The sequence below is a fragment of the Elaeis guineensis genome, chromosome 5 (assembly GCF_000442705.2).
Source record: "Elaeis guineensis isolate ETL-2024a chromosome 5, EG11, whole genome shotgun sequence".
Taxonomy (NCBI): domain Eukaryota; kingdom Viridiplantae; phylum Streptophyta; class Magnoliopsida; order Arecales; family Arecaceae; genus Elaeis; species Elaeis guineensis.
Genome location: NC_025997.2, coordinates 131611796 through 131635560, shown reverse-complemented (window position 1 = coordinate 131635560; position 23765 = coordinate 131611796). Strand labels below are relative to the sequence as shown.

General features: G+C 41.5%; 1 protein-coding gene across 1 annotated transcript; it reads right to left on the bottom strand.

Annotated features, from left to right (window-relative positions):
* Nucleotides 1–5048: 5048 nt before the first annotated feature.
* LOC105046309 (laccase-25) lies at nt 5049–8462 on the bottom strand. Its single transcript, XM_073258660.1, has 6 exons — nt 8238–8462; nt 7507–7658; nt 7092–7339; nt 6810–6938; nt 5484–6440; nt 5049–5370 (listed from the first exon to the last, which is right to left on the bottom strand). The coding sequence occupies exons 1-6, from the start codon at nt 8322–8324 to the stop codon at nt 5240–5242; spliced, it is 1704 nt and encodes a 567-aa protein (XP_073114761.1). The 5' UTR covers nt 8325–8462; the 3' UTR covers nt 5049–5239.
* Between the last annotated feature and the right edge of the window lie 15303 nt (nt 8463–23765).

Sequence of the window (23765 nt, the reverse complement as noted above, 5' to 3'; positions counted from 1 at the left end):
TGATAAAAGAGGCTACACAGATTCATGAAAGGATGTCTAAATGTATCAGCCAGTTGTGCAGAAATAATTGCTAAAATGGAAAGATGTCTAAGTATCTCAGATGATCTGATAGAAGCCCAATGCGATTTGCTTGTTATCATTTCATTACGGAAGTCAGTATATCCTTATCATCCTTTGTTGATTTTTTTTTTTTTTGGAGAAATATAGTAGGGATAAGACAACTTGGCAAAATATTGTTAAATTCGTTAATTTTTGGATTTAAATTGGTAAGTGTTTTATTATAATTCTCTTGAAAGAATGTGTGCATGTGTGGGCATGCATGTGTTATTATGTAGTTTATTTTTGTCCTTTTTTTGGTGGGTGCACGGGTGTAACCTACCTTAGTGGAAACGTTGCAGGTCAGAGGCATCAAATTCAGCATGGTCATTGCATTCGTGTGCTTCCTCTTGACATCACCAACTTTTTAAACCGATAAATGGCATAAGTCAATGATTACATTTTGTCAGAGGCTTCATAAAGGTTGGTCAACCATCTAATGCTAATTCTGTTCATGATCAATAAATTAGATCACAAAATAAAAATTTGTGGAGATTAAAGGGTGGAGTACAATCTGGTTGATTGGATTTGAGATTAGACCTAGTCAGTCCTGACTAGATGATTGGAGCCCGACATCGCTGATTCAAGTCGAAGAATAAATCTACTACCTCTGAGCTATATTACATAAAAATCATATGATCCAAAAATTTCTAGCTTGTGCATCAGATGGTAAAAAATTATGTATTATTTCATATTATTTAAAATAATTATTTTTGAACACCTGGTATAAAGTTCAAGAGTCTCCAAACTTTATAATTTTTAATGTATAAACTGTTGAGAGATAGTAGGTAATATCCAATGACTCCAATCTGAAATATTTGATCAAAACTAATCAGACTTGATTTTAATCTAGTTAACCATAGTCTAATCCATCTCCAAATATTGCTATTAAACTTTTAAGTGGTACTAAGGAAGCTAATTTAATGAATAAAAGTATTTGTAAGTTAATTTCAAATCTTTGACAACAAAGACGTGTTTGGATAATTGGGTTAAAAATCTAATCGGATTTGTGGATTAAGCTGGTATAACCAGCAAAATCATAAGTTTGTAGATTATGCTACGGCTATATTCATAAGAACTCAGTAATAATTTTGAAGTGGCCAGCCCAAATCTCATAGGCAAAAACAGCCTCCTGAGATCTTTTTTTTTTCTTCATATAAGATTTATGCCAGTCTTGTTAAGATCATTTTTTTTCTTCTCATAAGATTCAGGCTAGCCCACTAAAAAATATAATCTAGGATAGCTACAAATATGGGCTAGTCTGGTCTATAATTTAATAATTTTGGTGGTTGTACTAGTCCAGCCTATGAATTTCATGAGATTTTTGGCCCAGTCAATCAAATATATTTTAATTTTTTTTTTCATTTTTCAAAAGAAGAAAAGGAATGAAAAGAAAAGGTTTTCTAATATTCCCTATATGGATAACCAAATTGGCCTTGAGAACAATAGAAATTGTGACCGTACACATTGGGAACAAATTCTAGATAAATAAAAAAGGGCCATGGACGTCCAAATTTAGGGGGGAAGTTTGGCCCACAAGCAGTCAGAGGCCTAGTTTGCTTCTGGATTAGCGTGGCGTTGGTGTGGAGGAATCAAAGGACATAATTGTTGGGACAACGTTGCATAGAACCAATTGAAGGAGCTAAACCAAGCAATGTTTCCTCATTGACTGAAGGCACCCGGTTGCCTCTTCCTCTCCCCTATTTTTTTAAAATCTTGTGCAGATTAATTCTTCAAATTTGTCGTCAGTGTTGACTGGAATCGTTTACTGATGGCTTTTGAGAACAGTGATATATAGCATCAACAGCTGAATACGATCACCCTTACACAAATTAATTGAAAATTAAGAAAAATATTTTAAAGAAGTATATCTGATTCCAATCCGTAATTTTACCGGTAGGGAGAGTACCAACTAGTTGAGATGGGACCTGTTATTTAAATAAGCATGACGTTTAAGTCTTTAGCAAACTACAAATTTCAAGCGGGCAATGCTTGAGTTCGAACAGGCAAATGCATGCTTATGCTGCATGCCTGTCCACTATACCGCGATTGCTACTATTCCCCGATGGGTGGTACTGGCTGATGGTGCCGTGAAAGGAAGTTGAATCCACGGTTTACACCCACGCGGCCGCGCCTTTGACGCTGGGAAAGGGCAGATTTTTTTTTTGAGTGCAGACTCTTCTGCTTTTCTTAGGATCCGATAAACGTCACCTTAAAATTTTCAGTGCGAACTATAACCTCTTTGATTATGTTAAAAAATTTAAAATTGGATCCGATACACTCACCTTAAAATTTTCCGTGCGAACTATAACCTCTTTAATTATGTTATAAAATTTAACGTTCTACACGCCTATCATGTTGAACACGTTCCTTCATCGATCCGTTCTGCGAGAAACTGAAGGGCGCGCCCATCATATGCCGTCAAGGAGTTAAAAGAAACAAACATGATAATTCCCATTCGAAACACGCAATGTTGATAGGTTCCGTTACTTCATTTGTGGAGTAGAAGAGACGGTATTTCTCCCCAAAGCAACATCAGAAGTAGGTTGGCATTAATGCTGCCCCTTTCTAAGCGCGCAGCTAGCCGTCCGCACCGGAGAGTCGTCTTGGTTTAGGTGAAGTGCGCTGACGGCTTCACTCGGACAGCTGAAACCAGCACCTTGGATGTGATTGATAGAGACTGAATTGGAAAGACATGTCCTACTTTCGTTACCAAAAGAAACATCTATCGGGATCAGATCATGGCATTAGGTGACATCCAGCTGGAAAATTTTAAGACGTCACGAGCCAGGCTCCAGAAGTTCATCTGCTTGAAAAAAACCCAGCAGCATGCTCGTAGTAAAAGTCCTAGATACCTTGAGCAATGTTTTGATTGGTCAACTATTAGACTGTTTCCCAATAAAAACCTAAATGACGGTTGATTAATATCGCCTTCCTAATAAAGTTCCCAAACATGCACATAGGAGCAGGTAAAATATCCAAATCATGCCCTCATCAAAGAGCTGGACCGTTTCAATCGTGGAACAAAATGATCTTTTACTATTTCCCCAGCGTGATGGAAAACCTCAAGCTACGTCCAGTCAGTCAACAATTCTAAGATGGCAGAGAGCGTCGTGGCTGTTTTTCCGCAACCTACTGGGAACTCCAACTCAAAAGGGCCCCACGAACAGTTTGCGCACGTATGACGCAATGCATGTACCATACGTTGCCAGATGGATAATGATCAGCTATATTCAACAAACATCTAGACGAAAGCAATACGTTTCCAAGTCAATGAGCATGGACAAGGCCAAGGGCGAAATTAAAGCATAGCCGATGAAAGGACGTGTATAAAGCTAGGTCGTTCTACAAAGAGGCACTGTATCAAACATCCTCCGGACAAATGCAGACGAGCATCTGCACTTTCACACCTGATACTAGGACGGCCCAAAAGCACAACTTTTGGAAAAGCTAAGCCCAAATGACCCAACTGGCCCAGGTGTGTCAATTATGAGGCTGAAATGCAACACCATTTTTCTTCCGTGACTCGTCATTTTTTTCTTTATACTTTTGCCATCTTGCTTGCATGCAAAAGATCAATGGACGCCAGACAGTCATACAAAACGTTCCTCGTGTCATTGTGAAACAAAGGGAACTGTTAATTTACTCAACAAAGATTGATCGAACAACATACCACATAATGACCAAGACGAGCTCCATAACTAGTCTAACCTTTGGGTAGAAATAATTAAACCGAATTTTTCTCGAGTCAGACTATGCCAGCCCGCCCTTAAATCTGCAGTTGACAACTTGAGCCCATACCAAAACCTTGAGTAAATGAGCCCAAGCCAATGCACATCAAGCTACGCTTCAAACATAGAGTCTCGCTTGAAATTAACGCATCGTACGTGCAAGTGGAATCTTAATCCAGCCTCCCACGCAGGTATGTGCGCGTTCTAGGCCTGGTCTGTTGAGTCTTATCTCCTTGCTACCCATCATAAGATCAGGTTTATCCAACCCTTTGTTTTTTGCAAAATAAATCAAGGCCACGCTGTCCGACCATGTTTGTTTAAATTCGGTGCACGAGTAGCTGACACATTATATCGGTACTTCATCAGAATAATAGAATGATTAATGGTGAAAAGAAGATGACTAAAACTTAACAACTTCTAGAAATTGCACCTAATCACGTCACCAATTGTATAAATGGATATCATATGAAACATCACATCGACCTGTAGGTGAATATCTTCTTGACTTGTATTTCCTTCCAATCGAAAGATTCTTTATACATGTCTGTGGTCGAGCGCAAAGAAAATTTTCCGCTCCATTCCAAAGCGCCTTCCGCATTTCGAAATCATAGGGTACTATTAAATTCGGGTTCCTTGACGTGAGCAAAAGCAAAGTTTCGCTGGAAAGCGAGTTGATCTGACTTTTTGTAATTAATGCAATATAATCCTGTCCGAACCGGATGGGGGCACCGGTAAGGAGGTCACCGCCGTCGAACAAGATCTTCTGCGGTATTTAAAAGATATCGCATCATATTGTGCATATATTAAGATATTTATTAAAAAAAATCATTTAAATTATTTAAATATTTTTATAATTTATTTATTTATTTTTAATATTTTAACGTGCATGTCTACGTATTCACTCATTTTTTAATAAATATTTTTAAAATATATATAATATTCTATGATATTTTAAATACAGTAAAAAAATTCATTCTCCACCATCATCGTATTTGAAGCTACTGATCAGGCATGAGTTCTATAAAGTTTTGATTTCGGATGTGAGATTTTTCACGATTAGGCAGTTTAGATCCTGCTCGTTATGGTAGTTTTAGATTTTTTCCTTCTTCGAGCTCAAACCACTAATCATAAGAAATATACTCAAATGGCATGTGAAATGAATGATCTCGCAGTTTATCGAGATCTACAGTGGCATAGAGGCAAGAAAACATTTGCTTGTAATTGGGAGTCCAATGAATTAATATTTATTTCAAAGAACGGACTGTTTATTGTCTTGTACACTTGGTAGGTAGAAAGCACAAATCAATGGGGAATCTTCAACAAAATAACATATAGAATGAAGACGGACGTTTGTCTTTCTCCTATTCTATCTTATTAACTGTCCGGTTGTCCTCAACCCTCCTCAGCCTCTTCTAACAAGTGGGGTAATCCGGAGGTGGCGGGGGGAGGGTGGATTCAGGGGTGGGTCCATTGTCCACCTCGAAGGCCGTCGCCAACCCCAGCAACAAGTGGGAGTCAAAGTGGCAGTGCATGATCCACACACCTGTACCATCAAATCAGAAAAACAAAGATCAATATGCAATAAGTTATCCTATCTATTTAACGTGGTCAACCAGCTTAGCTTACTGGCAGCCATGAACCAATGAGGAGGTGTACCTGGATTATTTGCAGTGAACCGGATGACGGCCCAACCGCCGGTCGGAACGGCGATGGTGTTCCTCTGTTGTGGGTCCACGAGGTTGTAGGTCTTTTCTGCCGTGGCTTGATCGTAGTTTCCGAACCCTTGCGCCACCACGAAGAAGTTGAAACTATGGATGTGCATCGGGTGGCTCTCGATCCCCAGTATCGCCGTGTCCTGCAGCACCATCTCCACCGTCGTGTTGTACTTGAGCCTTTTCACCTTCGTAGACTTGGACGTGAACATCAAGTACTGCAGCGATGGATCGGAGGCGTTGGTGAAATCGAAGAACACCGGCGGCTCGTCGGGGAAGTCCGCCGTGTAAACCCCCTCCACCCCCTCATAATGTGCCTGCAAAATCGACATGGTGGTGGGCAACTGGAAGGACGCGTTGTTCATGCTGGCGGCGAGCGCTCCCGCGGTCTGATTACACAACACTTGACCAGGCTGGCAAGCAACCCGGCCCAACCCCACCGTGACGAACATGCGCTCGTCGACATGGAGAGGGACGGTGCGGTCCCCTGGCCTGCAGAGACCGGTTAGGTTGGAGTAGAAGCGGAAGGCCGCATCGTTGTCGAAGAAGGAGGGCATGGTCGGCATCACGGGTTGCGAAGACGGTGAGGCGGATTTGTATAGGACGATGCCCGTGGTGGTTGTGTTGTCGACGGGCGGCCGCGGGCTAGTGGTGCTGATGTACGGGAGGGCGGCCATGTAGTAGCTCGCCGGTGTTGCATCGGCCACCATGAGGGCATCGACGGTCTGGCCGGGGGCGATGACGATCACATCAGTCTTGTAGGGCTTGGTGTAGCTGGCATCCACGGCTACCACGGTGAAGCGGTGTCCGGCGATCTTGAAGAAGAGCTGATTATCGAGTGCAGCGTTGATGATCCGGAGCAAGTAGGTCTTTCCCGTCTCCACTTCCAACTCGTAGATGTCTGCTAGTCAACAAGAGGATATTTTGGTCATTAAGATGCTCCATCCTTGCACGTGACTGCATGGAAATCCGAATTCAACGTACATGTAGGAGATATTCGATTATATCTAAGGGATTGGTATTCAAGGTCGTGCCCGCCGCAGTACAAAACCTGCCATGGAGGTGCTAGCTTCTTCCTCTGGTTTTTATTTTAGTTTTCAATTTTTCTCGCATCTATTTTTAGGAAACTAATTATAGATGCAAGCATCCAGTTGTAAGGCTAATTTGTAATTTGCAAAGCACTCTCCATCAGTTAGAAACTCAGATTTGTATACATTCACATGTGAAACTAAAGTATCAGCTATCCCTGCAATATATACTGAGCACTTACCTTCTGTTGAACATGGGTAAAGGTCACCGGTTTTTCCATTGATGGTATATGCATCGGAAACATTCATAGCGTCGCCGGTTAGAAAGGCTTGCGTGGCCAAGTCAACTATGTTCGCGTTCCACCACTCACCTGTACGTTGATATTTTCGTTACTCAAAAGTTGTGGAGTTGGTAAAGAGATATTAACTAGGGAGTAAGAAAGGTCAGATCATAGCTAGGCAAAAGTTGATTTTTTTCCTCCGAGATTAGGTAGATTCGGAGAGAGAGAGTTAAAAGGGTATACCGAGTAGAATAGGGACTTCCTCGTCTGGTTTGGAGAAAGGGTAGGCTTTGGTGCCTTGCCTGGGTCTGATGATGAGACCACCGTAGACTGTTTCTCGGAGGACTGAGGAATGGGCATGCCACCACAGGGTGCCCTCTTGGCCGGTAATTTTGAATTTGTAGGTGTAGCTGTTCCCGGGTTGTATCGGGCATTGGGTTATCATGCTTGGGCCGTCGGCCCAAGCACTCAGTATCTGAAATATGCCATGCCTGCAGTCATAATAATTAATGTGAATTTGAGACCAGCTACCTTGCTGAGATATAAATCTTCTCAAGTAGCCCAAATATATGTTATCTTCCTTTCTTGTTCTACCAAAAAAAAAAATTTTTTTTTTTTTGAAGAAATACGGAAACATAAAATTACAATACTATCTTACCAGTGGATGGTAATGTTGTAGGGTGAGTCGTTGATGACATGAACCACCACGGTATCGCCCTCGTGGACATCTATGGTTGGGCCCGGAAGACGACCATTCACGGCAGTGATCACTCTGCTCTGGCACAATCGTCGTACCGTGAGGTTTCCAACCTAAACATGGCAACACCGTCAAACTTAGAAATGTTAGTTTCACAATAAACAATGTATCGTGTAGATCAAAACTGACATCACTAAATATCTCTCCTAACTAACTGGAACAAGACTTAGAAGTGGTATGCTTTTGGGAGTTGTACTATCTGTAAACCCAAGGATATCAGTTGAGATGCTACGCATTTGGGAGTTGTACTATCTGTAAACCCAAGGATATCAGTTGAGATGCTACGCACTCTATCTTCGATGCAAAAATTCGGACTTAAACGCTATGTACAAGCCTGATCTCCAAGCTCATCTATTTTTGTGACATCGTTCTGTATCAAAACTCGGGAATTCTGGTCATGGCATATGGGGAGGACAACATATAATAATGCGCCCGGAGAGCGGCACTATTCTGTAAATTGTAGCCAACTATCCTGAATGCCAAGTCATGTCTCCCGTTCGCAAATAAACGGGGAAGTTTTTCAAGGATTTATTTGACAAAATTTGTTATAGCACCATAGAACTTAAAACGATCAAAGAAGAGATAAGAGAGAGGACGTGATTGGAGTAAAGAGAATATGAAGGGTAAATTACATGGAACGTGTGCTCGACAACGGCAGCATCTGCCATGGATGCAACGAAGACTAGAGCAATTGCCAAAATAAGCACCAACCGTCCCATTTCTAAGAAAGAAAAGGAAGGAGAACGAGTAGATCGATGGCCGTCTTGTGAGATAGGGAGGAATCTGCAAACGGGGAAGCGAAAATGCTTCTCTGGGAGTTGCTACCTACGCACAAACTGTCGAAATCTATAGAGAGTTTTTTGGGGGGCCGGAGTTCTTATATAGTGTTTATGATGGTGTCCAGAATACATTTAAACGCGTGTAAGGTGCACCAAATACATGGATTATTAAATGGATGTCTTCGACCTCCCTTTGCGTGACCCGCTTAGGGTTCTCTATCCGACTTGTCAAACACCGGACAGATTAGTTAAACTTCAGATAATAACACGAAGTTCTCATTGTTCTGCGACCAAGCAAGAGTTCAATAACTTCAAGAAAAAGGGTTATGGACTTTTAGTTGCGATAAAAATTTCTATCACCATGTTCCTGGGCGCTTCTTAAACCGACGAATTGCAGTCTTAGGCTTTTGGCTCCGGCTTCCTTTTCCACGGGTTTGTTTTCTATTCTTAATTAACATTCAATGCAATTTTAATGATTTCCACTTCTACTTGTAAGTCGACATTAATTGCTCTCGTAACGCTACAGGGCCTAATTTGGCATCAGAATTAACATTTCCCAGCAAAATTGGAATGCAACATGGCACAAGAGGATTGGAACCATTTCACAAATAAAGCACCAACTTCCTTGTGCCATGTGGCATCCCTGCCTTGTAGCATTTTTGCAAGTTTTAGATGCCCAAATTAAGTTGCATCTGCCCATGATTTTGTTTCGTCTTTGACTACTTCAGACAAACGCATCTCAAGATGTCTATATCCATTACCAAACAGGTTTGAGATCGACATAATTAGAGAAGCACCACCTCTCCAAATTACTTCTTAAACAGTTGGACCATTCCTCTTTTTTGATGAGACAGTTGGACCATTCCTCATGTTGTCACGCTATTCACACTTGTTTCTACGCTGGTTGGAATGCCTTCGTCGTTGGAGGTTTTGGTAAGCGCCTGTTACTTGCAGCATGACCTAATTTGGTTTGGTAATTTTCTAAAGTTAAAGCTAATTCCGTGGATATGTCTTGGATCTCAAGGTTCCTAGTCGCCGTCGAAGAATTGTAAAAGTTAATACAGTGCATTAGGTGGAGCCCGTTGTCATAGACGTGTCTTCCTGCCCATAGTTTCTGGGTGAACTCGAGCTTCTCATCTCAAAATAGATGCAATACGGCGAACCATTGGTTGGCTAGAATGGTAGGAAGGTGAAAAGGGTATAGAAACTTTTTCTAAAAAAAAATAGTGATTAAATATGTGAATACGATGTGGATGTTGAATAATATAACGATAAGATGGAGTACCATCCCATCTTGGAGGATTTCTTAAAAAAGAGGGAGTGATGATTTTAAAAAATCGCATGAAATTCGTATGAGCTAAGAAACAGATCGACAAGTCAATCAATATATAGCAATTCTGATAGGCATAGATAAATTTACCAGGGAAATGTAAAAATAAAATCGACTAACGCGGTTGCGTGTTGCCTGATTGGTTATTGAGGCTTTTACCTTTCGCTTTTTCAAGTCCTCCAACAGCTATGCCATTTTACGTAACAGAGATGATAAACTTGGTAAACTACTCCAGCCAATGAGAAAGGCCATGAGATAACCACCGATCGATCTCGAACCCATCAATCACCACTTTCCACGAATAGACATGACCACCGATTTCAAACCCTCCCTAAGATGAACGCCCTTGTCATAAGCTCAGGAAAGCCACTAAGCCAGGTTCAACCATTGAAGGAAAAGAGCTGCAGAGAAAAAAATAAATATTCATGCAGTTTAGGTAGCTCAAACGGTCCTACGTAGACACTGGCGGCTATGGAAACCGTCCTGGTGGAAGCAACAGGCGTTGAACTGTGTAGGGACGTATCTTTTGTTTTGACTGAACCTGGATTATGTCATTAGCCATTAGGCAACTGCTTTGCAAACCTATGCATCAAAAACCTGCAAATCTGCAATTTCTTGGGTTGACACAGCTAATTAGAGAAGTATTATAACCTAGTTAAATAATTAGAAATTGTAATAAGCTTTTGAACAGGTGGATCATAGTATTGAAAACTTATTTCTCAAAGACTTTGTACTTGTTGACTAATTTTAATTTATGTTCATGATCAACAATTTCTATTGATAGGTTATGTTAAAATATATTTAGCTTCTAAACGTCGGAATCAGCATCTAAGTAGCTGAAATCTCATTATCATTAGAAGCTTGCTTGGATGGAGTTGTGATCTCCCTATGATAATACTACTCTTGGAAGTTGCTAATTATATAATATGCAATGGAAAAGCATACTTGGAAGGCTTAGCTTCCTCAGGTGCCTCCAAAATATAGAATAGTGCTGTCACACAGCGGTTTCTTACTGTCTATTTCGAGCTAAGATATTTTCTGAGAGACTAAGCGGTACCAGTTTGCAGTTCAATTTGGGAATCAAAAGCTATGATTGTTCTCAAAGAAATGAAGATTGTGGTCTCGCCTATCATCTTGCTCAAAAGAAAAAGAATGTTACAATTGTTAGGATGAATTTTAGTAGCAGAGATCTGCTGCTGGAAGGGTGATGGGCACCGTCACAAACCTAAATACTACTGCTTTGATAGAATATGATGCTCATAGAAAATACTGAAAGTGGGAGGAGAATTGGATAATACTATTGTATTTTAGAATCATAGATTATTCGACACTACTTGACTCATTACATAAGGTTCTATATATAGATATGTGAAGGTGACTTTTAGGCTACTCTCATGAATGCAAAGTAATCCTTAATTTTCTAAATGATCCTTAGTTTTCCTAAGTGGACTCTTTGATTTAAGAGTTACATGACTCTTTGATTTCCATAACATATTAATGACTAGACCCTTGAACTTTCACTAACATTAATTACAAATTAACTTCCAACACTCTCCCTTAATTTGTAACTTTCATAACATCTTTAATCATGAATTTGGACTGTAATCGGGAGGAAAATCACGTACACCATAAGCTCTTCTTTTTGTTCCACGAGAATGTGTCCCAGTATCTTCTTCAATCATTTTTTCTTCGATCTTCAGTTTTAACTCATTTAGCTCTTCCATTGTGTCTTCATAACTTTACTTCAAATCTTCATAACTTTCGTACAGATCTTTCATAATAGTTTTGACTTCATCCATCTCTAAAAAATGAACACCTTTAATGATAATATTATAAATACTTTTCAAATATTTGATTGCTTGTAGCGCTGCATTATTCTCAGCTTTTTTTTTTGTAGCACTTTCATGACCATCGATCACTAATCTTTCACTCAAATTTTCAAACTCAATTGTTGCTACAAAGATTGGTAAATGATTTGATCCAGATTTTTCACATGTATATCCTGCTGGTGACAAATTCAATTTTTCAAATACCTCCTTGAGCATCAGTTTGAATGGTGTAATCATAGATATAGATATTTCACCCTCCATTGCACATACTTATTGTTGTTGATAAAGAGGTCTCTTTGCTTCAACCTCTTAATTTTATCGAAAAAACTGCACTTGTTTTTTTTTTTTTGTTTTTCTTTGGCTCTGAAGCTCTGAGGCTCTTTGGCTCTGTGGCTCTATGGCTCTCAGGCTTGGCGAGTTATTGTAGAATTAACCCTATGCTTTGATAGTTGCTTTAGGATCGATCTTGCTCTGATACCACTCTATTGGAAGAGTGATGGGCACAATCACAAAATCAAATACTATTGTTTTGATAGAATATGATGCTCATAAAAAATACTTGGAGCAGGAGGAGAATTGGATAATACTCTTGTATTATAGAATTATAGATTACTCCACACTACTTGACTCATTACATAAGGTCTTATATATAGATACATGAAGGTGACTCTTAGTCTACCCTCATGAATATAAAATAATCATTGATTTTCTAAATGACCCTTAATTTTCCTAAGCGGCCTCTTTGATTTAAGAGTTACATGACTCTTTGATTTCCATAACATGTTAATGAGTAGACTCTTGAACTTTCACTAACATTAATTACAAATTAACTTTCAACAAGATCATGGCTGCTCTCAAACTACTAATCCTCTTCTATTAATAGAAACATAAAGAGACTCTGAGCACGCCATACTTCCTACTAGGAAAAGAGAATGCATTAACTAAAGAAAAAGGTATTGGTAATCCGGCAGTGAACTGATTTCTTCATTGGACAAGATGCATGCTTGTAGTATGCAAAAATAAAAAGAAAAGTCGAATATTTAATCAAGAGGGAAACCAAACTAAAATGTGTAAAAATTTCCTTAATGATTTTTGGGGGTGTTTAGTATGGAGAGATCTATCTACGATCAAAGATGATTTAGATGAAGGTGCTAAGATCATGGTATCAGGGTATACTCCAGCAATCTTACATGATAGTGATCCTAAATTACCTCCACTTCTTAAATAACTATATCCAACTTGATGATAAAAAATCCATCCTTGAGGATGGGTGTCCAAGATTACCTCAATACAGTGATCTTGGGATAAAGTTTTATGATAATTTTGTACATCGACCTAGCATTTAAGTATTGGCAAAATCCCTACACGTTATACGTGAGAGATTTTAGAAAAATGCTGCTCGGTAAAGAGCTATCCAGAAAATTTGTAAACTTGCGGCTCAAGTTGTTATCAACCCTTCTTCTCTCTGGGCTAAGGTCATTAAAGCTAAATATCATTTTGATGGTTTGTGGCATCTTTATACAAAGCCTCGGCATACCTCTTCAATTTGGGCAAGAATTTGTAGTGCTGGTTTCTCTATTCAATATCAATTTATTTGGCAAATTGGTAATGGTCATTCCATTAGCATTCTTAATGACCCTTGGGTAGCACCTATTCCACTTAATGCTCGACCTACCTTTGTTAATGTTCACTCACCATTGGCTCAGCTTTCTGTTTCTAATCTTCTTACTTCTAGTCAACATTGGGATGAGCTGAGGATCGGTGAGCTTTTCTCCACTGATATGATGAGCTAAATTTGTAAAATCTCAGTTATGATTATAATGGGCCCTGATCAGTTGACTTGGAGTTCTACCAATTCTACGCTCATTACTCTCAAAGATCTATATCCTCTTATTATTCTCGATCAACAGTCAGATAACTCTGCTTCCTTTAAATGGACGTTGGATCTTCAAGTGCCTTTATGTATAAAGTTCTTCTGGTGGAAGATGCAATAACAAAGTTTACCTTGCAAGGCTATCCTTGCTTCAAGAGGAATCATTGACATTTCTCACATATATTGTGATCTTTGCCTTGATGTTATGGAGGATATTAACCATGTGCTTTTCGATTGTCTAATTTGCTATAAGTTGTTGGCAATCTCTGAAGTTGTTAATTAATAATGACTGTCAGCTAACTTCTACAACAAACTTGGTTAGTCTTTGACCACTTCTATTGCAAAAGAATCTAAAGTCTTATGTGTTGTAATATCACTTGCTCTGATATCATGTGTAGCGGATCTGGTACCATTCGTTGCAACAGAAAGAAAGAAAAAATAAAACCGAACATACAATCAAATATGTGGAATAGTCCAAGTACTACTTTCATGGGGCATGCAAGCTTTACTATGAAAGAAAAAATAATACAAGAGGAGAACATCGACTCTCAACTCTCATATACACATCTCTTTCAATAAGAAGCTATTCTCACAAAAGCTCTCTCAAAATTTTTCAAAGAGACCATCTTACAGGTCTGTCAGTACCAGAATCCTCAACGCCTTTGGACGCTTTCTGTAGAGCAAACCGTAATATTATACCTCTCCATAGCTACTCTGTCTGATACTCTGCTCTGCCTTCGATCCCCTGTCGGTGCTCTGCTTGCATCTGCTCTGCCTGCTGTGCACCCTCGGTACTCTATCAGACACTCTCCCGATGGTTGCTCGAGGTCCCTTCTCGATTTTTGCGGTTCCATAGGACTTCTTAAAGCCCTAAAATCCAAATCTGATCAAAGAAAAACTCCTAATTGGAATCTACATGTGTCTGGACCATTCGATCAGCACCGCAATGCTTCCTGCCTATTAGATGGTGCAAAATGGCTTCAGATCACGTCTGATCTCACTTCCCAACTATCTAATCAAGATCGCAGCATCCCTCTGGCCGTCCGATCGTGCTCCCAAATGAACATCAGAGCAAAACAAGGCGAGGACTATGGTAGACCATTAGAAATGGGCGTGAAATGCTCTAAACCATGCATGGACCGTGCGGTCGGTCCATGACGGTCGCATGGACCGTGCAATCCCGCACGGTCCACCGTGGATAGTGTTGCACCGCCTGTGTCGCGCCCGCGTGTGCCTGCCTAGGCCACACGCTCGCGGTCGGCTGCATGCACCTGTGCATGCCTAGGCTGAGCCCGCATACTGCTGGGTCGTGCTTACGGGCCTGGGCCCTCTGTCCTTCTTTTGGCCTATGCACTGTGGGCCCCATGGATCCATGCGCTGCATGCCCCATCGCTCCATATTTTTAGACTCCTTGTGACGAGCTCTTCGAGCTGGACTTCTCCGCATCTGGATTTTTACTTTTATGGGTCAAATTTGAGATATTTTTTTCAACAATATCCACAATGACTCGACATTCAGTCTCCATCTGACTTTGAGGGCTTTTGGATTTTCTCGTCTCCATACCTTAGTGCAATCGCCTACTACTCATGGATGGAGAAATATAGGAGTCAAGTCAAACCACTCGATCTCATCTTCATCATATCTTTTGACCTAAGACCTACTCGATGTAGCCCTCTGGCGACGTTATTTATCATCTTCTCGAGTCTCCCGTCTCGTGCCTGATCCATCTCCATCTGCAGCTCCATCTCGAATTGAGCTCCCACTAGCATCGTCTATGTAGATGACTCTTTTTTGCACAAGAGAGCATCGATCAATCCTTTGTGATTGATCTCCATATTGATTGCGTCTGTCTTCTCTATCTTCAATCTTGATCACCACCGTCGCAACCTGCACTTGGTACCAACTCGACTTTGATACCAATTGTTATGATATTATTTTTTCTAATATCACTTGTTAAGGATCTGGTACCATCCATTGCGGTAGGAAGAAAGAAGAAATCAGATAGAACACATAATCAAGTATATGGAATAGCTCAAGTGCTACTTTCATGGGGCATACAAGTTTCACCATGAAAGAAAAAATAATACAAGAGGAGAACACCCATTCTCAATTCTCATATACACATCTCTCTCAACAAGAAGCTATCCTTACAAAAGCTCTCTTAAAATCTCCTAAGGAGATCCTCTTACAGACCTGCCAATACTAGGATCCTTGATGCCTCTAGTCGCTTTCTGTGGAGTAAACTGCTACGTCATGCCTCTTCACAGCTGCTCTACCTGACGCTCTGCTCTGCCCTTGATCCTCTGTCGATACTCTGCCGCGTCTGCTCTACCTGCTGTGCACCCTCGGTGCTCTGCCCCGAGGCGCCCGTTTCTTTCGGTGGCTGCCCGAGGTCCCTTCTCAGCTTCCTTTGTTCTGTTGCCATAGGACCTCTTAAAGCCCTAAAACCCAAACATAATCGAAGAAAAACTTTTGATCGGACTCTACATGTGTCTGGACCATTCGATCAGTGCCGCAACTCTTCCTGCCTATTAGATCACGCTAAACGACTTCAAATCATGCCTGATCTAGCTTCCCAGTCGTCCAATCAAGACTGCAGCACCCCTTTAGCTGTTCGATCGCGCTCCCACATGAACATCAGAGCGAAATAGGGAGTGGACCATAGTAGATCATAAGAAACAGGCATCGAACATCTTGAACCGCACGTGGACTGTGCAGTCGGTCCATGACGGTCGCGTGGACCGCGTAATCCCGTACTGTCCACCATGGACTGCGTTACATTGCTTGGGCTATGCCCGCACATGCACCCGCCTGGGCCTAAGTTCCACCCTCGTGGTCGGCTACGCACGCTTGGCCCAAGCCCGCATGCTGCTGGGCCACACTCGCGGGCTTGGGCCCTCTATCCTCCTTCTGGCCTGCACGCTGCGGGCCTCGCTAGTCCGCGCGCTGCATGCCCTATCGCTCCGTGTTTCCAGGCTCCTCGCGATGAGCTTTTCGTGCTAGACTTCACTGCATCTGGATTTTCACTTCTGGGGGTCGAATTTGAGATATTTTTTTTAATATTATGGGCCACTCTCCCTTGGCTTATTTGGAATGCAAGAAATCAAAGAATATTTTCTGACTTTGTTCAAACTCCTACTCAGGTTGTCCGTAGTATCTTTTGTTTTCTTATCTGTTTGAACATAGTAGATTATCATTCTACTACAAGGGTCCATTTGAGGCACTAGAGTAGCTCTCAACTGCCTGGTTCTGGCAGTTATCTAACACCTTATTGTTCTTGGCTACCCTCTTCCCCAAGCACCCTAAAGGTAAATTTTGGTGCATGCGACTATGGTTGATGGTAAGGTTGTCTCTGGTTTTATAATCTGGGATACTATATGTCATAGCCCAAAACCAAGCCCAATCCAGCAGACCCAAGCCCAAAAAAAAAAATAAAAAAATAAAACAGAGGAATCAAACCGGGAAGAAGACTCCCGATAGGAGTCTTCTTCTCCGGCGAGATCTGGACGAAACGGGAATCCTAGGTGAAGCAAAAATTTAGTGCAGGGGCAAAATGGTAATTTTAAAATTTTTTCAAAATTACTATTTTACAGCGAAATTATTAATTAATCTCATTAATTAATACTAATTAATCCTACACTAGGATCTAAATATGATACAACAGCATGCATTTAAATTTGAAATTCAAATTTGAATCAGTAAACGTTTTACAGTACTGTGTTCAGAACACATCACCTTTTGCGGGTAGTCGATCACCGTAATCTGATCACCGTCGGAGGGCTCTGATCATCACGTCGCAGCCACCCAACTGTCTGGCCTCTGCGGATCATCCACACGAAGCTACCGTCTGATCAGCTCCTCACGAATGCTAGTTCGTGATTTCACCCTTTTGATGGCAGATGTTGATCGAACTCCTTCGATCGATGTGTGCCGACTTATCGGACGCTCCAGATCATCTGCACAGTTACTTGAGAGGCTGATGGATCTCTCTCTGAAATTTGATGGACTCACGACACTCGTGGCACACCAATCTCACTTCCCGAACCCTAGGTAGAAACCCTAGGGTACACACCAAAAACCCTGCGCCCAATTTTCTCTCTTTTCTTTCTTTTTCTCTCGGAAGGTTTTGGACCTTCACCTTGCGCAGAAGCCTTTCTCACGCCCCAAAGTTTCTCTCCTAATTTTTCTACGCACGTCCCACCTTTCTCCTCTTTTTAAAACAATGTCGAACGTGTCTTATCTGCGTGAGAGGATAAAGACAAGAGGTTACACATTTGAATTCAAATCAAATTTGAATTCAAACGAAAACCAACTTATCCCTATCCTTTTGGGTGTGAGAAGAGAAGGGGCGTGGCTCTTTGTGCGTGGAAAAAGTTTCACGAGAAATCTTTTCTCGTGTAAGTAATGTGGCGCACAAAATGGATAAGGATGTAAGGGCAAGTGATAAGTTATCCATTCAAATTCAAACATGCTTTGAATTTGAATGGCTAACTAATTATTTTATCCATCCATATGGCGCATAAATGAGGACGTGGGGAAGGGTTTTGCATGAGAAAAATTTCATGAGAAGTTTCTTCTCGTGAATTCAAATGGGTGCAAGGAAGTTGGGTGACGCAGGGAATTTAAAACAAGGTGGTTTGATTCAAATTGAGCCAACCTAGTTTAAAATAGGTTGAGCACAATTAGACCAAATTAAACCCAACATAATTAGGCTTAATTAGGCTTAATAAAATCCTAATCAAATCAGAAATTAACTAAACCTAACCCCTGATCAAATCAGGGACTAAACCACCTTAGCGATTAGGTCAACATTTAACCTAATCGGGTCAATCCAAACTGAATCCAATTCAATTGGACTTGATCCAAAAATAATTACTCAATCAAATTTAGTTAATTAGTGATTAAATTACTAATTAAACCTCTCATAAATATTGAATCCAAATCTGATGGGCAATCAGGCATCAGAGACCATCGATATGAAACCCTGATCAAAGAGTTCAAATTTCAAATTCAAAATTTGAAATTCAAAATTTTGACCCCGGTACCCAAAATGTGTGGAACTCATGATTAGAGAATCCTAATTCTCAATCATAGAGTCTCAGATAGATAAGACTCATAATCAGCCATCAGATCAGAAAGGAACCTCTAATGTGTGTGACCCCGCAGGTTCGAACCTAAGCCGGTAGCACAGGAACCAATTTCTGTACTAATCGAAGTGACCATCTAGCAATGGTACCCGACGACCGGATAGGTCGAATAATCGCAATCGCAACATTTAGAACCTACGTGAATATGGTTACCGTATAATTCATCCCTTTTGACCCCTGTGTTTAGGATGACTCAGGGTTAAACTGTCAACCCTGATGATATCATCCGAATCGTGCTCAACTCAATTAGTCCTGTGACTCCTCACTAGGACTACCCTGGCCAAGGTTTTGCTAAATTAAAACACGACTGTACACAGCTCCTAAACTGGAGTGGTCAATCCCATCTTGACACACGCACCGACAAGTCAAGTACTTGACTACACCCAGCAACCTTCCGTCACTGAATTAGAAATTCAGGTAGTCCAGTGCCTAAGTGCAGTGAGTTGCTTGCAAGTCACCGTGGCGGTCTCAGGTCGGAGGGACATTTATACCCATATCCCATCGGAGCAAATCTTGACAGCAGAAATAGCTCCGGAGTTGGTCACGTTCAGTGCAGATGTACCATTACATCTCACCTGTATGCCATACCAGTGTCTCCACACTCTTTGGTTATGAGGACAACCAACCCATATGGCACACAACGACCTATGCTCGATAAATATTGTCGTCCTTGGTAACAACGTATCATTTGGTCGCGAACATGTTTAAGGACTAAACGACAAATCCTCCTTTGTCGAGTCTAAATAGTCCTAAGGACTTCACCACAACACAGGAGTTCATTAGAAGATGAAATATTTGTGATGAAAAAATATCAAAATAACTTTTATTTATTTATAATTCATGTACTAATACAAAAAGAGCACAACCGTCAACAGGCTGACGATTGGCTTTGGGACACTATTCCCAACAATCTCCCACTTGGCCTAAAGCCTATCGGTGCAGTATCTAATACCCATCTTTGACTTGTAGTCGTTGAACTCCTTCACCGCAATGGCTTTAGTGAATGGGTCGGCCAGGTTCTCCTTCCCGTCGATCTTCTGAAGGTCGACATCACCTCGATCCACGATCTCCCGGATGAGATGGTAGCGGTGCAGAATATGCTTCGTCCGCTGGTGTGCCTTTGGTTCCTTCGCCTGAGCAATGGCTCCAGAGCTGTCGCAGTAGAGCAGAACTGGACCAACAAGGGAGGGTGCTACTCCGGGCTCGGTGATGAATTTTCTCAGCCACACCGCTTCTTTGGCAGCATCTGATGCAGCAATATACTCCGCCTCGCATACTGAATCAGCCACAGTGTGCTGCTTGAAACTCTTCCAGCAGACAACCCCACCATTAAGGGTAAAAATAAATCCTGACACACTCTTGCTATCATCTCGATCAGACTGGAAACTAGAGTCTGTAAACCCTATAAGTCTCAAGTCCGATTCACCATATATAAGCCACTGGTCCTTAGTATTTCTCAAATACTTCAGGATGGTTTTAACAACCTTCCAGTGATTCTCTCCTGGATCAGATTGGTATCTACTCACTACCCCTAGTGAGTATGCCACATCTGATCGTGTACATGTCATGGCGTACATGATAGATCCCACTGCCGAAGCATATGGAATCCTATCCATACGCTCTCTCTCTTGAGGTGTTGTCGGACAATCTCTCTTCGAGAGAGAAATTCCATGGCCTATCGGTAGATAGCCTTTCTTGGAATTTTCCATGCTGAACCTTTTCAGCATAGTATCAATGTACGTGGACTGGGATAAGCCAAGCAACTTTTTGGATCTATCCCTATAGATCCTCATCCCTAAGATGTAGGAAGCTTCTCCCAGATCCTTCATGGAGAACTGTGACGATAGCCAAATCTTTATTCCCTGTAATGCAGGGACATCATTCCCGATTAAGAGAATGTCATCCACATACAATACAAGAAATACTACTGCTGGACCATTAGCCCACTTATAAATGCAGGGTTCTTCTCCGTTCTTAACGAAGCCATACATTTTGATCGTCCTATCAAAACATATGTTCCAACTCCGAGATGCCTGCTTAAGTCCATAAATGGACCTCTGTAGCTTGCACACCTTAGACTCATCTGTGGATGTGAACCCTTCAGGTTGTATCATATACACCTCTTCGTCCAGCTCTCCGTTTAGGAAAGCTGTCTTCACATCCATCTGCCAGATTTCATAGTCCAGATGGGCAGCTATCGCAAGCATAATCCGAATGGATTTGAGCATTGCCACAGGAGAAAATGTCTCGTCATAGTCTATACCATAACGTTGACGATATCCCTTGGCAACCAGACGGGCTTTATAGGTCTCCACCTTTCCGTCTGCGCCCCTCTTCCTTTTGAAGACCCACTTACACCCTATGAGTTTTACTCCTTCGGGTGAGTCAACCAATGTCCACACATCGTTGACCTTCATGGACTCCATTTCAGATTTCATGGCCTCTAGCCATTTCTCAGAGTCAGGTCTCTGCATTGCATCCATGTAGGTGATCGGATCCTCATCGTTTTCATCAAGTTCGATAGGATCACCATCCCGGACCAAGAAACCATAATATCTGTCCGGTTGATGTGGTACTCTACCAGACCGCCTTAAGGGTGCATAATCAATGGGCTCCGGATCTGATCTAATCAAATCCGGTTCAGGTTCAGTAACATGTGTCGGTTTTTCCACCTGTCGAACTTCGTCAAGTTCGACTTTAGAGGCAACAGTTCCTTCACTAAGGAACTTCTTTTCTAAAAAGATTGCCTTAAGACTGACAAACACCTTTTGCTCATCAGCAAGGTAGAAATAATACCCTTTGATCTCTTTTGGGTACCTTATAAAATTACACTTGTCAGACCTAGATCCAAGCTTGTCTGTAATTAAACGTTTAACATAAGCCGGACACCCCCAAACCCTAAGGTGTGAGAGTACTGGCTTACGTCCTATCCATATCTCATATGGCGTTTTGGCTACAGACTTACTCATAACTCTATTTAGAAGGTAACAAGCCGATTCGAGCGCATATCCCCAGAGGGAGATCGGCAGACCAGCAAACCCCATCATGGATCGAACCATGTCTAACAGGGTCCGATTCCTCCTTTCAGACACACCATTATGCTGTGGTGTTCCAGGAGGAGTCCACTGAGAGAGAATCCCATTCTCCCCTAGATACGTCAGAAACTCATTGGAAAGGTATTCACCTCCTCGATCAGATCGAAGAGTTTTAATACACTTCCCAGTTTGTTTTTCTACCTCATTTCGGAATAGTTTGAACATTTCAAATGATTCCGACTTATGCTTCATTAAATAGACATACCCATACCTAGATAGGTCGTCTGTGAAGGTTATGAAGTAGAAAAATCTACCTCTTGCACTTGAGCTCATGGGTCCACATACATCAGAATGTACCAGACCTAAGAGTTCACTGGCTCGCTCACCTTTTCCAGTAAAAGGTGACTTGGTCATCTTTCCAAGAAGACAGGACTCACAGGTTGGAAGTGATTCACAATCACTAACTTCAAGAATTCCTTCTTGAGCCAACCTGTTTATCCTGTTCTTATTGATATGACCTAGCCTACAGTGCCAAAGGTAGACTTCTGACACATTATCTATTCTAGAGCGTTTACCGAATTTTTGAACCACATTAACAGGCTGTGATAGTAAGTAAATTCTATTATTTAATTATCCAACAAATATTGTAACACCATTCAAAATGATATTGTAAATATTTTTTTTATTAAAAAATCATAACCGTACATGGCCAAAAGGCCTACAGAAATAATATTTAATAAAAAACTTGGACAATAGTGACATTCACTCAGAATTACATTACGAGAATTGATTACAAGACTCATGATTCCTAAAGCTAGAACTGAAACTTTGCTTCCATCTCCAACATTCAGGAACCTCTCGCCTTCATCAAATCTCTTACTGACCTGCAGACCCTGCATCGAATTACAAATATGATAAGGGCTTCCGATATCCAATACCCAGGCAGTAGTATCACAAATCGAAAAGTTGCAAGGAGTTATCATATAATTACCTTGCTTCTTCTTTGGCCTGTTCGGGTCCAGGGAGGCAATGTATTGAGGACAGTTTCTCTTCCAATGCCCGTGCTTCTTGCAAAAGAAGTGCTCCGCCTGGCTCTGGTCATGCTTGCGCTTCTTGATCTGACCCCGTGTTACTGTCCCAGCATGAGATTGCACCTTCTTATTTTTCTTCTTCTTGTTCTTCTTCCCCTTCCCAAAGGGTTGACGACGAGAAGAAGACCCTCCCACTACATTCACCGACTCCTTATGGAGTTGGTGATCCTTCTTAAAGTTCTGCAGCAACCCCAACAATCCGTGATAGTTTACTGCAGGCTTTGTCATTCAAAAATGAGTAAGGAATGGGAGGAAGGACTTGGGCAAGGAATTAAGGATCGCATCCTTACCGAGCTGCTCGTGCAGAGGAAAGCCCAATTTGCTTAGGCGCTCAATCATCTCGATCATATACAGTACATGATCAGTGACTGAGGCCCCATCCCTCATCCGAGCATTGAAAATAGCACAACTAGTTTTGTGCCTTTCAACGTCGTCAGGCGTGCCAAAGGAGTCGTTCAACATTTGAAGCATCTCCTGTGGCTGGGCGTTCTCAAACCTTCGGCTGAACTCGTCATTCATTGCTGCCAGCATAATACATCGAACGGTGGTGCGGTCATTGAGCCACTTCAAGTAAGTGTCTCGGATCGTCTTACTAGCGTTCGGAGCTGGCTCCTCAGGTGCTGGATCCGTTACTACATAAAGGATCCGTTCATGCTCAAGGACGATTTTCAATTTTCGATACCAGCTATCGAAATTGGGTCCCATGAGCTTGTCATTATCTAATAATAACCGGAGCGACAGGGTAGTGGCCATAGCTGCTTAAAGGAAAACGAGACCTCTATTAGTACATAAATTAATACTAAAGACTTGGACTTTAGTCTAAAGTTTTTTCCAATATTTTTACGAACTGGTAGCCTCATCCTCCAATTCGAGAAATTACTTTAATTCCTTAATGGGTACTAGAATCCACACAGACTACACACGAGCCCAACTTTGGTTGGTCAACCCATGTGCATCTATGGGTAGGTTCTTAACCAGTTGTTTCTCTAAACAACTTCTAGTAATTGATTTTGCCCCAGAACCTAATCAGTAGGCTTTGGCCTCCACTGAAAAGATCTGGTTAGGTCCAACCATTA